This window comes from Bombina bombina, chromosome 4 (assembly GCF_027579735.1).
Source record: "Bombina bombina isolate aBomBom1 chromosome 4, aBomBom1.pri, whole genome shotgun sequence".
Taxonomy (NCBI): domain Eukaryota; kingdom Metazoa; phylum Chordata; class Amphibia; order Anura; family Bombinatoridae; genus Bombina; species Bombina bombina.
The window spans coordinates 472,233,280-472,250,382 of NC_069502.1; the positions used below are offsets into that span (position 1 = coordinate 472,233,280).

General features: G+C 34.5%; 1 protein-coding gene across 3 annotated transcripts in view; it reads left to right on the plus strand.

Annotated features, from left to right (window-relative positions):
• MYOM2 (myomesin 2) overlaps positions 1 to 17,103 on the plus strand; it is a 302,384-nt gene that overhangs the window by 27,685 nt on the left and 257,596 nt on the right. Inside the window, exons 3-5 of one of the 3 annotated variants that reach the window (XM_053710368.1) lie at positions 7,992 to 8,117; positions 13,219 to 13,375; positions 14,809 to 14,966. In XM_053710368.1, coding sequence (XP_053566343.1) covers positions 7,992 to 8,117; positions 13,219 to 13,375; positions 14,809 to 14,966 — 441 coding nt within the window. The remainder of the gene's footprint in view (positions 1 to 7,991; positions 8,118 to 13,218; positions 13,376 to 14,808; positions 14,967 to 17,103) is intronic. The other 2 variants (XM_053710369.1, XM_053710370.1) reach the window with 2 other exon arrangements.

The window sequence follows — 17,103 nt, forward strand, 5'->3', positions numbered from 1 at the left end:
ACCCTAACTTTACTGATGTGTGATCCATCCCACCTCACTTAACCATAACCAACCTGACCCTGATACACCACTCTACAATAAAACCCTTAGCACATCTTCCTCAGCTCTAGATCCCTTCACACAATCCATCCACCAAAAAACCACTGCTACTAAGTTTCACACCCCATGAATAATCTTCTTTCCTACATCCTACCTCATTGCAGACAATCACTCTAACAGTTAATGCCCCTAACTTACATTAAAAAGTATGGTTTAAAAATGACTTTAAAGGAAAAAAAAGAACTCCCTTAGGTTTAATAAGAGGAAACATGTGTAGAAAAACCGAGAATGTGGGCAACACACAATCGCCTAGATTACGAGTTTAGCGGTAACAGGGGTGCAGTGCTCACAAGCCTTTTTTTTCACCACTCCCTTAAGACAACGTTGGTATTACAGGTTTTTCTAAATCTGGTGTTAGCCGCAAAAAGTTGAGCGTAGAGCAAAATTTAGCTCCACATCTCACCTCAATTCCAGCGCTGCTTAAGTCAGCGGTAAGCTGTCAAAACGTGCTCGAGCACAATTTCCCCATAGGATACAATGGGGCAGATTCAGCTGGAAAAAAACCTAACACCTGCAAAAAAGCAGAGTTCAGCTTCTAATGCAGCCCCATTGATTCCTATGGGGAAATAAAAGTCATGTCTACACCTAACACCCTAACATGAACCCCAAGTCTAAACACCCCTAATATTACACTTATTAACCCCTAATCTGCCACCCCCGACATCGCCGACACCTGCATTATATCATTAACCCCTAATCTGCCGATCCGGACACCTCCGCCACCTACATTATTCCTATGAACCCCTAATCTGCCCCCCCAACGTTGCCGCAACCTAACTACACTTATTAACCCCTAATCTGCCACCCCCATCGTCACTGCTACTATATTAAATTTATTAACCCCTAAACCTAAGTCTAAACCTAAGTCTAACCCCCCTAACTTAAATATAATTTAAATAAATCTAAATAAATGAACTACAATTAAATGAATTATTCCTATTTAAAACTAAATACTTACCTATAAAATAAACCATGATATCTACAATATAACTAATAGTTACATTGTATCTATCTTACGGTTTATATTTATTTTACAGGCAACTATGTATTTATTTTAACTAGGTACAATAGTTATTAAATAGTTATTAACTATTAAATAACTTCCTAGTTAAAATAAATACAAATATACCTGTAAAATAAATCCTAACCTAAATTACAATTACACCTAACACTACACTATCATTAAATTAATTACATAAACTAACTACAATAACTACAATTAAATTAAATAAACTAAAGTACAAAAAAAACCACTAAATTGCAGAAAATAATAAAATAATTACAAGAATTTTAAACTAATTACACCTACTCTAATCCCCCTAATAAAATAAAAAAGCCCCCCAAAATAAAAAATTCCCTACCCTATACTAAATTACAAATAGCCCTTAAAAGGGTCATTTGCGGGGCATTGCCCCAAAGTAATCAGCTCTTTTACCTGTAAAAAAAAGACAATACCCCCCCCAACATTACAACCCACCACCCACACACCCAACCCTACTCTAAAACCCACCCAATCCCCCCTTAAAAAAAATAACATTACCCCCTTAAAGATCACCCTACCTTGAGATGTCTTCACCCAGCCGGGCACAAGTGGACTTCCAGAGGGGCAGAAGTCTTCATCCAAGCGGCATCTTCTATCTTCATCCATCCGGAGTGGAGCGGGTCCATCTTCAATCCAGCCGACGCGGAGCATCCTCTTCAAACAAAGTCCAAACGAAGAATGAAGGTTCCTTTAAATGACATCATTCAAGATGGCGTCTCTTGAATTCCGATTGGCTGATAGGATTCTATCAGCCAATCGGAATTAAGGTAGGAAAAGTCTTATTGACTGATCCAATCAGCCAATAGGATTGAAGTTCAATCCTATTGGCTGATCCAATCAGCCAATAGGATTGAGCTCACATTCTATTGGCTGTTCCAATCAGCCAATAGAATGCGACCTCAATCCTATTGGCTGATTGCATCAGCCAATAGGATTTTTCCTACCTTAATTCCGATTGGCTGATAGAATCCTATCAGCCAATTGGAATTAAAGGGACGCCATCTTGGATGACGTCATTTAAAGGAACCTTCATTCTTCGCTTGGACTTCATTTGAAGAGGATGCTCCGCGTCGTCTGGATTGAAGATGGACCTGCTCCGCTCCGGATGGATGAAGATAGAAGATGACGCCTGGATGAAGACTTCTGCCACTTTGAGGACCTCTTCTGTCCAGATCGGATGAAGCCTTCTGCCCCTCTGGAGGTCCACTTGTGCCCGGCTGGGTGAAGACGTCTCAAGGTAGGGTGATCTTCAAGGGGGTAGTGTTAGGTTTTTTTAAGGGGGGATTGGGTGGGTTTTAGAGTAGGGTTGGGTGTGTGGGTGGTGGGTTGTAATGTTGGTGGGTATTGTCTTCTTTTTTACAGGTAAAAGAGCTGATTACTTTGGGGCAATGCCCCGCAAAAGGCCCTTTTAAGGGCTATTTGTAATTTAGTATAGGGTAGGGAATTTCTTTTATTTTGGTGGGCTTTTAAATTTTGTTAGTTTGATTAGAGTAGGTGTAATTAGTTTAAAATTCTTGTAATTATTTTATTATTTTTTGTAATTTAGTGGGGTTTTTTCGTACTTTAGTTTATTTAATTTTATTGTAGTTAATTGTAATTAGTTTATGTAATTAATTTAATGATAGTGTAGTGTTAGGTGTAATTGTAATTTAGGTTAGGATATATTATACAGGTAAATTTGTACTTATTTTAACTAGGTAGCTATTAAATATTTAATAATTATTTAATAATTATTGTACTTAATTAAAATAAATTCAAAGTTGCCTGTAAAATAAATATAAACCCTAAGATAGATACAAATGTAGCTATTAGTTATATTGTAGCTATCTTATGGTTTATTTTATAGTTAAGTATTTAGTTTTAAATAGGATTACTATATTTAATTGTAGTAATTTTATTTTGTTTTATTTAAATTATATTTAAGTTAGGGGGGGTTAGAGTTAGGGTTAGACTTAGGTTTAGGGGTTAATAAATTTAATATAGTAGCGGCGACGTTGGGGGCAGAAGATTAGGGGTTAATACAAGTAGATAGGTGTCGGCGATGTTAGGGATGGCAGATTAGGGGTTAATAAAAATTAACTAGTGTTTTCGAGGCGGGAGTGCAGCGGTTTAGGGGTTAATATATTTATTACAGTGGCGGCGATGTCCGGTCGGCAGATTAGGGGTTACAAACTTTATTTAAGTGTTTCCGATATGGGGGGGCCTCGGTTTAGGGGTTAATAGGTAGTTTATGGGTGTTAGTGTACTTTTTAGCACTTTAGTTAAGATTTTTATGTTACGGCGTTAGCCCATAAAACACTTAACTACTGACTTTTAAATGTGGTATTAATCTTGACAGGAGGGGGTCTACCGCTCACTTCTTCCAAGACTCGTAATAACAGCGTTAGGCAAATCCCATTAAAAAGATAGGATATGCAATTGATGTAAGGGGATTTGCGGTAAGCTCGAGTCGCAGAATAAAAGTGAGCGGTACACCTGTACCTGCCAGACTCGTAATACCAGCGGGCGTTAAAAAGCAGCATTGGGACCTCTCAACGCTGCTTTTGAAGGCTAACGCAAGACTCGTAATCTAGCTGAATGTGCACTGATCCAGTAAAACAAAATTGCATAAATAGAAAACTAAAGAAAAGGGAAATAAATGACGTATTAATGGAAAATCATAGAGAAATAATTATTATTTCATAAATGCAAAATATAATGCAAAGTGCAGCATACATATTAATTGTGTACTTGTTTATTAATTATGTTTTCTTGCACAGCATACAACAAATTGTTCTCTGCATTTGTTCACTGTAATGTTTGAATAACTTTCATATTTTTGTCTCTTTCTACAGCTCTGCAGTTATCTTTCACTATGTTTTCTTTCAATTGTTTTTGAATCTTAATAGATCTTTGCATTTACAAAGATATGATTATTATACTTGGAACAAAATTCTAAATAATAACTATAATCAGCGTTATCAGTCAGTGGGCCTAATATTCTTTATTCAAATTAGTTACATCTGAAGGGAATAGGATAGTTGTTTTTTTTTATAAACATGCATTATAAATGTTATGAAAATGTCTTCATTACAGCAATCATTGATCTCCTTACTGTATATTAAAATGAGCATATTGGCCTGTTAATAGAATATTATTCTTAGGTCACCTTCTGGTAAACATAATACATATGTTAAATAAATGTAAGCCATGTGAAAAATTGTAATACTTTACAATTATTAATAGCTAATAGTGATGTCGCGAACCTAAAATTTTCGGTTCGCGAACGGCGGACTCGAACTTCCTGTATTGTTCGCGAACCCGCAAACCACGCGAACCGCCATTGACTTCAATAGGCAGGCGAACTTTAAAACCTACAAGGACTCTTTCTGGCCACAATAGTGATGGAAAAGTTGTTTCAAGGGTACTAACACCTGGACTGTTGCATGCTGGTGGGGGATCCATGGCAAAACTCCCATGGAAAATTACATAGTTTATGCAGAGTCTGCTTTTAACCCATAAAGGGCCTAAATCAACTAACATTCCCAAATTGTTTGCAATAACGTGCTTTAAAACATCAATTATGATGTCGTATCTATCAGGTAGTGTAAGGGTTACAGCCGCATCACAGTGACAGAGCAAACTCCAAGTGTTACGCTAGGTAAATGCAATTCAATGGCACTAGGAGACTGAATATTTGCAGTCCAAAAAATTATGATTTTTATTTTTTTATATACTGTTACAAGAATTATGATTGGTTCCACTAATTGGCTAGTTGGGCCTGGAAAACACGCTGGCAGGCAGGAGGAAAGTGCAATTCAATGGCATGAGCAAACTGAGGAATCACAAGCGATCAATTTGGAATTTTAAAGATTAACAATACTTTTACAACTAGGATTGGTGGCACTAATTGGCTAGTTTGTGCCTGGCACACTGGCTGCCAGGCAGGAGGAAACTGCAATTCAATGGCACTAGTAGACTGAATATTTGCAGTCCAAAAAATTATGAATTTTAATTTTTTTGATACTGTTACAAGAATTATGATTGGTGCCACTAATTGGCTAGTTGGGCCTGGCACACAGGCTGGCAGATATGAGTCATGGATGGTAGGTAGGGCAGCAATTTAACACAGTATGCTGTGTAAGTGACAAAAACACAGGCCTGATAGAAAATTAAGTTAGATTACATTAGCAAAATATTTTAAAATTTTAGATTTTAATATTAAAATTATGTTAAGAAGTGCAATGCACATATGAGTGGTCGCACTGGCTGGCTGCTACGTAGGGCAGCAATTAACAACAGTATGCTGTGTAAGTCAGATAGACCGTTAGACACAGGCCTGATAGAAAATAAAATTAGATTACACTAGCATAATGATTTAAAGACTTTTTTTGGGGAATTTAAAGAAAAAGGTTAAGCACATACATATGAGTCGTGGCTGATAGCCTTGGAAGGGCAGCTATTAAAAACAGTAGGCTCTGTAAGTCAGATACACACATGCCTGATAGAAAATACTATTAGATTACACTAGAAAAATGATTTAAATAAAAAAAATTTGCGGGGGAATTAAAAAAAGGTTAAACACATATGAGTCGTGGCTCATAGACTAGGGAGGGCAGCAAGTAAACACAGTAGGCTCTGTATGTCAGCAAAACACACAGGCCTGATAGAAAATTATATTAGATTACACTATCAAACAAATTTAAACTTTTTTTTTTTATATTTAAATTAAGGTGAAGAAGATATGAGTGGTGGCTGCCTGGCACAGACCAATTAACCAAAAGACTGAAAAAAAATGAGGTATATTAATGCTGAGTGAGCCTGACAGACACAGGCCTGATAGAAAATGCAATTAGATTACACTAGAAAAATGATTTAAATAAAAAAAATTTTTTTTTTTTAAATAATGTTATAAACGGATATTAACACTGGTGGCTGGCACAGAGCAATGAACCAGAGTATATGCTGTGTGACACATGCCTGATAGAAAATGAAAAAAAATTACACTAGCAAAATAATTAAATTTTTTGGTTAGTTAAATTTAAACTAATGTTGTTAGGGAGATATCAGTGGTGGCAGTAATCACAGCATATGCTGTGAGCCTTAAACACACAGGCTGAAAGCCAGGCAAATGCTAATAAAAAAAATACGAAAAAAATAAATAAACCGCACGAAATATAGCCCTAAAAAGGGCTTTTTGGTGAGTTGTGCTTGCAGCAGAGATGAGTGGAGTCCTTCTGGACTGTAGTGGACACTAAATACACTAGCCTAGCTATCTTTTTCCTATTAATGTCAGGAGCAAAAACACAACACGTCCTCTCATTAAGAAAGCAAGGTCATTATGAGTCTAAAATGGCGGATTCTGAGTAGCTGGGATGGTCTGTGAGGGAGTGCCTGATTTTTATTGGCTCTAATGTGTCAGACGGCTGTGACATACAGGGTCAAAGTTTCCTCAATGATGACACATAGGGGCGGATCGAACATCGCCATGTGTTCGCCCACAAACGCGAACGCGAACAAGCTATGTTCGCTGTGAACCGTTCGGGACATCACTAATAGCTAATTAAAATAATTGTTTAAAATTGTTCAAAACATTTTTCTGTTTGTACTTAAGCCACTAGAAGAGAACTGTAGGTTAAAACCTGCATAGGATTTTTTAAGTCAGTGAAGACCTATTGAAGACACATTTTGACCTTTTCTTATGGTATTTCATGCCGCAATGCTATACTCGCATATACCAGAGCCACAGTAGGTCTGAGTAAAGTTTTATAATCAATGATCAAATGGATGTCTAGAATATCTTGATTTAAAACCAATTTATTACACACTCAAGTAATAAAAACAATTAGATAATAGTCACTAGCAATTGGGCAAATATACATTTAGAGCTTGATTTATCAATCAAAGGCAGACAGGGGCGTACATATTCACCCCTGTCCACCCGCGTTCTCCTCTGGCGGGCAGCAATCCGCTGCCTGAACTTAACGTTGCACGCGAGCGGTTATGAGGGCCAACATTTAACCAATCATTATATAGCCATTAAAATATATATATATTTTTCTTACTCTACTTTTCTGATGCTGTCATTGGACAATATTACTTTTTTTTTTTTTTTTAACAAATAGCCAGTCACGTGCAGGCAGTAGCTGTCAATCTCCCAGGTTGGACAAGACCGCGGGGGATTTAAATTCTCCACCTGAGAGGTGGAGAAGAGGGTAGGGAAGCAGCGGTCTGATAACCACTGCTTGATAAATCCTGACCGCAGGTTCTCTTGTGAGAACCTGCATTCAAATGGATAAATCAAGCCCTGTTATGCACTTAGTCGTTGCTGAACATATTACAAGTTCAAAGTAAAAAGGTTGTGCAGGAGTAAAAGCCCACGCGTGCTAACCAAAGCATTTTATTGTGATATTGTGACCTTTTATGAATTGGTTTTAAAAAAAAAGTATTCCAGACATCTGTTTGATCATTGATTACAGATTGTTTTACTCAGCGCTATTGTAGCTATGGTATATGTGAGTATATCTATCAGTTAAGTCTCATTCTAGAAGCTTAACAGTATAGCACTATGGAAGTGTTTATATCTTTTTTCTTTTATGATATTCATCTGTGATTGAGAGTCTACTGTGGGCTGCTTTACATCAGTGTGGGGACTTTATACAGATATATATTTGTAACTGTTTATGGCACAGTGTTAATATACTCATCATATTTAAAAAGATACAAATTATATGTAAAAAAAAAACCTCAAAAATATTTTTTTCTATAATTGCATATTTCTATGCATTATAAAATGCAAAGTGTTTTTTTTAAATCAGGGAGATAAGGTAAACAAACTTCACTACACATAATTAACTTTCTGTTACTTCAGAAGAAGTGCCTCGTCATCTACCCAGAGAACAGCATCATCTTCATCTTCATCTCTAGGAAGAACAAGATGCATTTGTGGGGCTGATAAAATTTCTCAGGAATATTATGTCCCTACGTTTCAGGAAAGGTACAATATATTGTGTACCGCACACTAAAATGCAGCGCCAAAGGTTTCTAATGCCTTAAATATTCCTGCTAAAATACTGATAGGATTGATAGTAAGCTGTAACCATCTAACCTTTCTAAACAATCAAGGTCTAAGTGCTTGTTTTGCCTAGTACAACGGCTAACATTTCCAACTTACAAAACCATCCCTGGTAAGCTTAATCCAATACAAAGCTTTATCATAAAGAAACTTTAATGAAAGTCTAGAATTTTGCTTGGGTTTATTTATAGACATCAAAACTGGTTAAGTGACCCATGGGAGATGGAACTTTAGTATATATTCTGAGATATTGTTTAAGTGTACAAGTGAAAGGAAGTGGTGTTTGAGGAGATATATAGGTTTTTACAATTAGAGTGTTTTTATTATGGTATATTATGAAATTAGTGCTGACATGTTTGATATCAATATTAGATTAAATCATTAAAAAAACGATAATATAAGACAGAGCAACTTATTCATTTTTTACAATAGAAAAAAATGATGAGTTAGGATGTTGGGTTTGGACAATGTTTAAAACAGGTAACAGAGTAATAAACACTGTAGGTTAAATTTGGTGACGAGTTGTAATACATAAAACATCTCATGGTCCAGAAAGTATAATGTAGAACATGTAGGAATAAAAAAAATAGAATGATAGAATGTCTGGAATTAAATATTTTAAAAGTAATGGGATTGTCTTCTAAAACAGCTATGGAGTTATTTCCAGTGTAGTATAAATTTTATGTGGTGTTTAAAGGTTAAAATAATATTTATTTAATGTAAAATATATTAATTGTCGATTTGAATAATAAACAGGCTATAGCCAGTTTAGACGTGAGCGAAATGAGGAAAATGTCTAAGCAATTGTAAGTGCATTTGTTTGGTTTGCTCAGTGTAATGGTATATATTAACATAAAGAAGATATTAAAAAAACTTCAGAAACTCTTGATACTGTATTTAAAGGGACAGCAAAGTAAAAATTAAACGTTCATGATTCAGATAGAGCATGTCATTTTAATCAACTTTCCAATTGACTTATTTTATGAAATTTTCTTCATTCTCTTGGTATCTTTTATTGAAGAGTCAAATAAGGTAGGCACATAAGAGCTCAGGAGTGTGCACGTGTCTTTAGTACTCTATGTGCACACTCCTGAGCTCTTATGAACCTACCTAGTTTTACTCTTTAATAAAAGATACCAAGAGAACAAAGCAAATTTGATAACAGAAGTCAATTGAAAAGTTGTTTAAAATTGCCTGCTCTATCCGAATCATAAACTTTAATTTTGACTTGACTGTCCCTTTAATATAAGTAGATAACAGGAAAGATATAGTTTGTGCATTATATGTTATAATAAATGATTGAATTTAAATAATATTAAAAATCAAAATCATTCTAACTAATAGTATAACTTGCTATCACTCTAGCCTTTACATTATTCAGATTTAGCATATGAGTGTGAAGCATAACTGGTCTTCATCCATCCAATAATATTAAACTCATTACTACTAATTGTTTTTCTGTCTGATGCAAAAGTCTAACAACACAATAAACGTGCAGAATTGTAAAATGCTTTAGTTAAATATTTTGAAATGTTATGTAGATTACTGAAAGCCTTTAACTCTCTAATATTTGTTTGTTAGCAGTGTCTATATATTTTAAAACAAAAGTCATTATTTTAAAACTTGGTTATGAGGGGCCAACATTTAACCAATCATTATATGCCCATTAAATAATATATATATTTTTTACTCTACTTTTCTGATGCTGTCATTGGACAATATTCCTTTTTTTTAACAAATGTTGTCACTTAAAGGGATATGTGATTCAGACACCATTTAAAAAAAAAAGTTTCTAGTTTACTTCTATTATCAAATTTGCTTTGTTCCCATGATATTTTGCATTGAAGAGATGCCTAGGTAGGCATCTGTGTCACTACATGGCAGGAAATAGTGCTGCCATCTGGTGCTCATGCAAATAGATAACATTCTTGCAAAACTGCTGCCATATAGTGCTCCAGAAATGGGCCGGATCTTAAAGGGACATGAAACCAAAAAATTGTCTTTCATGATTAAGAAAGAGCAGGCAATTTTAAACAACTTTCCAATTTACTTTAATTATCTAATTTGCTTCATTCTTTTGATACCCTCTGTTAAAATGCATATCTAGATACTGTAGGCTCAGTAGCTGTTGATTAATGTCTGCACATAGAAACCTCATGTGATTGGCTCACCCATGTGCATAACTATTTCTTCAACAAGGGATATCTAAAGAATGAAGCAAATTAGATAATATAAGTAAATTGGAATGTTGTTTAAAATTGTATTCTCTATCTGAGTCATGAAAGACAAATTTTGGGTTTCATGTCCCTTTAAGTTTATGGGGCCGATTTAACAAAGTCTGGCTGACATGATACGATGCAGCCTATCATGTCCGCCAGACATCACTGAATGCGGACAGCATACGCTGTCGGCATTCAGCATTGAACAAGCAGTTCTAGTGAACTGCTTGTGCAATGCCGCCCACTGTAGATTTGCAGCCAATTGGCCACTAGCAAGGGGTGTCAAGCAGCCTGATCATATTTGATCGGGTTGATTGCTGTACGCCAATCAGAGGCGGCAGATCCAGTTAAGGAGCAGCGGTCTTAAGACCTATGTCTCTGCTTTTGAACAAAAGATGCCAAGAGAACAAATAAAGTTTGATAATAGAAGTAAATGAGGAATTTGTTTAAAATTGCATGCACTGTCTGCAAGGGTTTCATATCCCTTTAAGGTTATAGGGGATGAATTATCAAGCTCCGAATGGAGCTTGATGCCCCTGTTTCCGCACGAGCCTTCAGCAGTGTAAAGAATGCTGCTCCATAACTTGTTCGCCTGCTCTGAGGCAGCGGACATCAATCTGCCCGATCATATACGATTGAGCTGATTGACACCCCCTGCTAGGGGCCAATTGGCCGCGAATCTGCAGGGGGTGGCATTGCACAAACAGTTCACAAGAACTGCTTGTGCAATGATAAATGCCGACAGCATATGCTGTCGCCATTTATCGGTATGCAGTGGACATGATACGCTACATCGTATCATGTCTGCTCGCACTTTAATAAATCGGCCCCATAGTGTTCATTGACTTTAAACCAACTGGAAAACTAACTTAAAATTTAAATTTTTTTAGAGATGTTGAGAAAATAATTGAAGAACAAATATTTACTCTTTTTGTAGAATAATTTTATTCTTTCTATACCTTTTAAGTGGGTGTGGAATAAATAAGTTTACAAACAGCATCAAAGAAAAAAATGATATGCAGCTGGCTTGCATATTTTTTCTGTTTTTTTTCTTTTAGCTCTCTTCTTAAATATTACCATTGAAAAGCTTTCTGGTAAAATAATATTTTACCATAAATAGTTAGGCTTTGTGCAAAATCAAATAAAAATAGTGTTGCTTTAGTGTGTCTGTGTATTTTCTTTCTTTTTTAAACTTTCTGGCCACTAATGTGGATTATTTTGTCTAATCTTTGTCTGTATTCATAATATTTATTCTTTATTTTTAGACATTACTATATTCCCTTTTCCTGCACTTGCTCAGACTAATTTTCCTTTGCAGTAGCATTTTTTCCTGTTTTTAAAACATGGCAACTTCTTTTGTTAATCTTAATCTGTTGTTTATTTGCTTGATAAATCACAACACATGAAGACTAGGCATTCTCCAAAATGAGGGATAGTGATCTGACAGGGTTAGACTGTTTTAATATTAGTTATGTTTTAATAATATTCATTATAAGTATTGTATTATTTGATGCCAAAGTTGTATTTTTTTTGGGTATAGAGATCTAATATTTTGGTAATGTCTTAAGTAGGATATGATATAAAATTGATAACACTGATATAAACAATGTACTTGTTGGTATGTACAGTAATTAAATAGTTAACTGTCTTAAGTCTTATTTTAAAAGTACTTTATATTTTTGTAAAAAAAAAAAAAGCCCTCAAAACTAGATATTTTAATTTTTTTTAGAAAAAGGGCAGTACCGTGTAAGCTAGTGTATTCAAAGAAAGTAAAAATCCTTTTTTGTAAGAAAAAGCTATGTACGGATTATACCTTTTAATAGCTAACTTATACTGGATACAATTGCAAGCTTTCAGGACACTGAATTCCCTTGGTTAGGCAAATAGCTATTAAAATCAAAGAATATAGACTTTTTTTTTAATTCTTACAGCCATTTAGAAAGCATGAATTCCAGCTCTCTGAGCACCACATAGAAACTGGCTGGTAGTTGTAGTCAATAGCAACGCAATAAAGTTTTAGTGAGCTGGCAAACTCTGAGTCACTTTTGACCTGTTTTTCGAGGTTGTGTTGTAGGAAACGTACAGTAGGATAATGAGTTGCAGTAAGAACATATCTTGCTTACTAATGTTAGTAGCTTTTAAATAGAAAAATAAAGATTTTTTTGGAAATTATATTAACACTATAATAGGTAAGAATGTGAAAATGAATCTATAACAACTTTTTATTTATTAAACTACTGAGTGCAGTTGCATAAACTACATTTTAAGAAAGAGAAAAAGTTTGCCTTTTCATAAAAATTATTTAGCTAGCCAACTAGTTATATATTTTTTATGTGTTGCTATTTTTGTGTTTGTTCTTATACTTATTTTTCTCTTCGTGCCTCTTACTAAAATAATGTCTCTGCTAAGTATTCAGCTCCTCTTGATATTTAAATGTATTGGGGTGATTTTTGTTCTCTTTTACTACTTTATATTTGCTGCTATTGCGTGTGACTCATATTTAATCTATGTCTCTCCTTGTCACTATTCTTTAATTGACAAAGTTGGCTCTTCTTCAACATCTTGTTGACATGTTTGGCTCTTTATTAAAACACATTCTTGAAAGACCCAAAACTTTGGTATTCTACATTAATTTACTAAACAGTGTTGCTGCAGTAACTTGAATTATAAATTTGCTTTTACATTAACAATTTCTTATTCCTATGAAGCATGAAACTGCAAAGTCCAGAAATGCTAAATTTGGTAAACAAATCTGGTCTTAATCTTCATGTATTTGCAACCTGTTAATATATATTTTTGTATAGGAAACAAGAACAGCATGCAGAACAACACGTTGAACAACGCCGGGGCTATGACAGAGCTGCACATTACTCAACAGAGCTGTCCTTTCTGCAAGAAGATGTCCGTTTGGCCAGAGCCTTAGCACGTGAACAGATTGATAAAGTTTCCATACAAAGGATGGTAAACTGATTATTTTTTTACACTTTCACACAAAGACTTACCATTAATCACAAAAAACTATTTGTATGGTTGTCCTATAAATTACATCTTTTAATCTCTTTGCCTAGGACTTTATTTGATGCACTAGGAATTCAGCAAAAAAAACAAACATGTTTTAATGTTTTTAAGTTACTTTTGTATCTGCTAAAGCTTTTTGATCAAACTCTTGTTAAAAAAATATTTCAAATTTAGTTAAAGGGACCCGTGTCATGGGACAAGGTCAAAATTAAACTTTTGTAACTTTTGTCATTCATATGGGGCAATTAAAAAAAACCCGCCAATTTACTTTTATTATCTAATTTACTTTACTTGGAATCCTTAGATAAAAAATATCTCCTTTTCATTGGAACATACCTAGGTAGCCTCTGATGCATGTGCATGTGTTGAGCACTATGAAAGAGGAAGTGTTAGTAACAATGTTTGTAACAATATTGTACATCTAGTGCTCAGACATATGCATATTCATGAGCTAGATATGCTCTCTTAGTTCAAGAAATAGAAATAGGTCTACTGTACTTTTTATTTATTAGTTTCATCAAAGATATGAACGTTTGATTTTTACTTCCATTTCAAGTAAAAATTAAACTATCATGATCTGGATAAACAATTTTAAACAACGTTCCACTTTACTTCTGTTGTCAAATTTATTTTGTTCTCTTGGTGTCCCTTTGTAAACGTAAGCAAGCTCATATGACCTCAGGGGAGTGTCTTTAGCACGCTTTGGCAGCATTGTTTGCATCAATATTTGTAACAATATTATACAATGTTGCAAACACTGCTGTTATACAGTGCTAAAGATACTTGCACCTCCTGAGGTCCTAGGAACCTACCTAGGTTTACTCTTTAACAAAGTATACCAAGGTAATAAGGAACATTTGAACATAGGAAAATTGTTTAAATGTATGTTTATTCTAAACCAATAACATTTCATTTTGATTTGACTGTCCCTTTATTGTGTTAAACATTTTGTAAATAAATAATACATAAAATATCTGACTTTTATTATAAAAATATATATAGGATAATATAGGAATCTTAGTGTGTCTAATATGGCTATTATTTAAATCAATAATCTTATACATAGATATGAGCTTAAACACATTCTATTCTGACAATACTTTTTAAAATATATATAAAGTGTGTTTTTTATTCATCTTGTATAATATTCTGATATTACTTTTATTACTTAAATTATTTTTTTCTTTTAAAGAAATGGTAATCAATGCATATCTAAAGCACTTTCATGTTATAGGCATGATGTTCTTTCGAACAACTAATTTAGTATCTTTCTTTCTTACAGTAGTCCACAATATATTTAATTAAATTGTTTGGAAAGCTATTTTTACAGAACTCTTTATTAAACAATAGATTCTGCTTATTTCCACACTGTACAGGTAGAAGAAAAGCTGTCATTGCAGAGACGTATACATGAAGAGTGTATTACCCGAGCTCCAGATATCTTGGTACGGCTCAGATCCCACACTGTTTGGGAAGGAATGTCCGTGAAACTTTTCTTCACTGTGCAAGGCTATCCAACCCCAATTGTACAATGGTTAGTATTTTTTAAGCAAATAAAATAAAATTGATCTATATTTAAACAATTTTTTAGTTTAAGAAAGTTTAAGGTACAAGCTAAAAAGTTAGTTAAATGCTATAGTCTTGCAACTAGCTTTTATAGCCACCAGACGATAATTTTTAATTTAATATCTCAGGTTTACCACCAATAGTTTTACCAGTATTTGTAGCATTCACTATGGAATTTTGTGGATCTATACAAATAAATAATAATAATAATAATAATAATAATAATCATCATCATTTAGTGTATTAAAATAGCTACTTCCAAACTGGACTTTTAAAATGATTTTAGTATTATAATGTCCTGTCCAAAAAGTTTGTTATTACAAATAATGATAGCACATTGTTGCCATGTGGGATGTCCCTTTTCCATGTAAATCTTTATAGGTGCAAACTTTGATAGGTATTTGGTTATCATAGGATTCCAAGGCCATACAGTTTTGCCAAGTGGCTGAAATGCAGTAATGGACACCATATTCTTGGATATTTTAAAGTGCTGGATGTCATATAAAAGCAGTGGCAAAAGCTTCTTCTGGGTGAATCCATTACTGCCTAGATAGACTTCAGCCCATTCCCAGATTTGCATGTCTGCACTGTGCTCTGTAATCATGATATTGTGCATGAAAAACATTTTTAATTCAATATTTGTTATTGTTTTTTTCTGACAGTTTTAGTAAAAATATTTATATTTAATCTAAGAAAATATTTAAGAGCAATCACTGTCTAACAAAAAGTTGCATAAAATAATTAACTTTTTCAGATTTAATAAAAAAGTCAAGATGGAGGCATTTTTTTTTTTTTACAATAAATCTTTTTTTTATTGAAATCGCAATTAGTACAGTTACATAATCAGTCAATAAAAGGGAATTTCTTTTACAATTATAACTTAACAACAAATACAAATAAAAACATTAGTACAAATAGAAAACAGGAGCATATGATCACAGTACTTTCCAGCACCATCAATTGACACAACCAGCACCTTAGTTCAGCTCAGCCTAGTGCAGCTAATATAAATCTTGTTCCCAGAGAAATATCACATCTGCAATGAATTCCTGTTTACCAATATAAGTGTAATGTATTTTCTCCAGTTCTAGAATATGGCTAACTTCTCTCAACCACATCTCGTATGATGAACTATATATTTTTTCCAAAACCTGGGTATCAGACGTCTAGCACAATTAAGCATAATCTGTAAAAGTTTCTTCCTGTATAGACATGGAACTTTTGGTATATCGCTGAATAGGACCATAGTAATTGTAAGTTTGATAGTGTTTCCTATAGTTTTCATGAGTTTATCACCAACAGCCTTCCAGTATGCTTGTAAGAGTGGACATGACCACCAGATATGGGAAAGGGTGCCAACCTCACCGCAATGTCTCCAGCAATGGGAGGATGAGTTAGGGAAAATGCTATGAAGACGGTGAGGTGTTAAATACCATCTTGACATTAGCTTAAAGTTCATTTCTATTAAAATTAGTGAAAGGGAAGCCTTTTTTATTTTCCCTGGAAATACGACTCCAATGAGTATCTGGTAGGTTTATGCCAATCTCTCTTTCCCATTTATTAATAAACGCAGGTTTTTAGAGGGAAAAGATCCCCTAAGCAATTTATAAATTATTGAGATATGGAAGCTTTTAATGGAAGGGGACGTACACAGTGTCTCAAAGGGGGTTAGGGGTCTGGTAAGGGTTGTTTTGTGTGGACTAGCGAATATGGCATGTCTAACTTGGAAATAGGGGAACCACATATGGAACGGTGGGCCTAGCAATTGACCTATCTCTGCTTGTGTACGCATCAACCCGCCATGAAGAAGGATATGTGTTGGTATATTAGAAGGGGAACCTGCAATCAAAGGCGTTAGGATAGTCTGGGATTTTAAGAAAAGGGAGTTATTTAATAGGGGGTGAGGGGGGATATCTGCGTAGATATCAGGCTATCACTAGCCAGTAGTTTATCCCATGTGCGAATCGTGGTTGCTATAAAATAGTTACTCCAAATCTCTAATGGTCTTAATCTTGGCGGAGTCCAACACTGATCACCCAAGTTAATTCCACCTGCCAGGTGGTTTTCCATTTGCACCCAGGGCTTTTCAGGAGAAGAATGCTTCC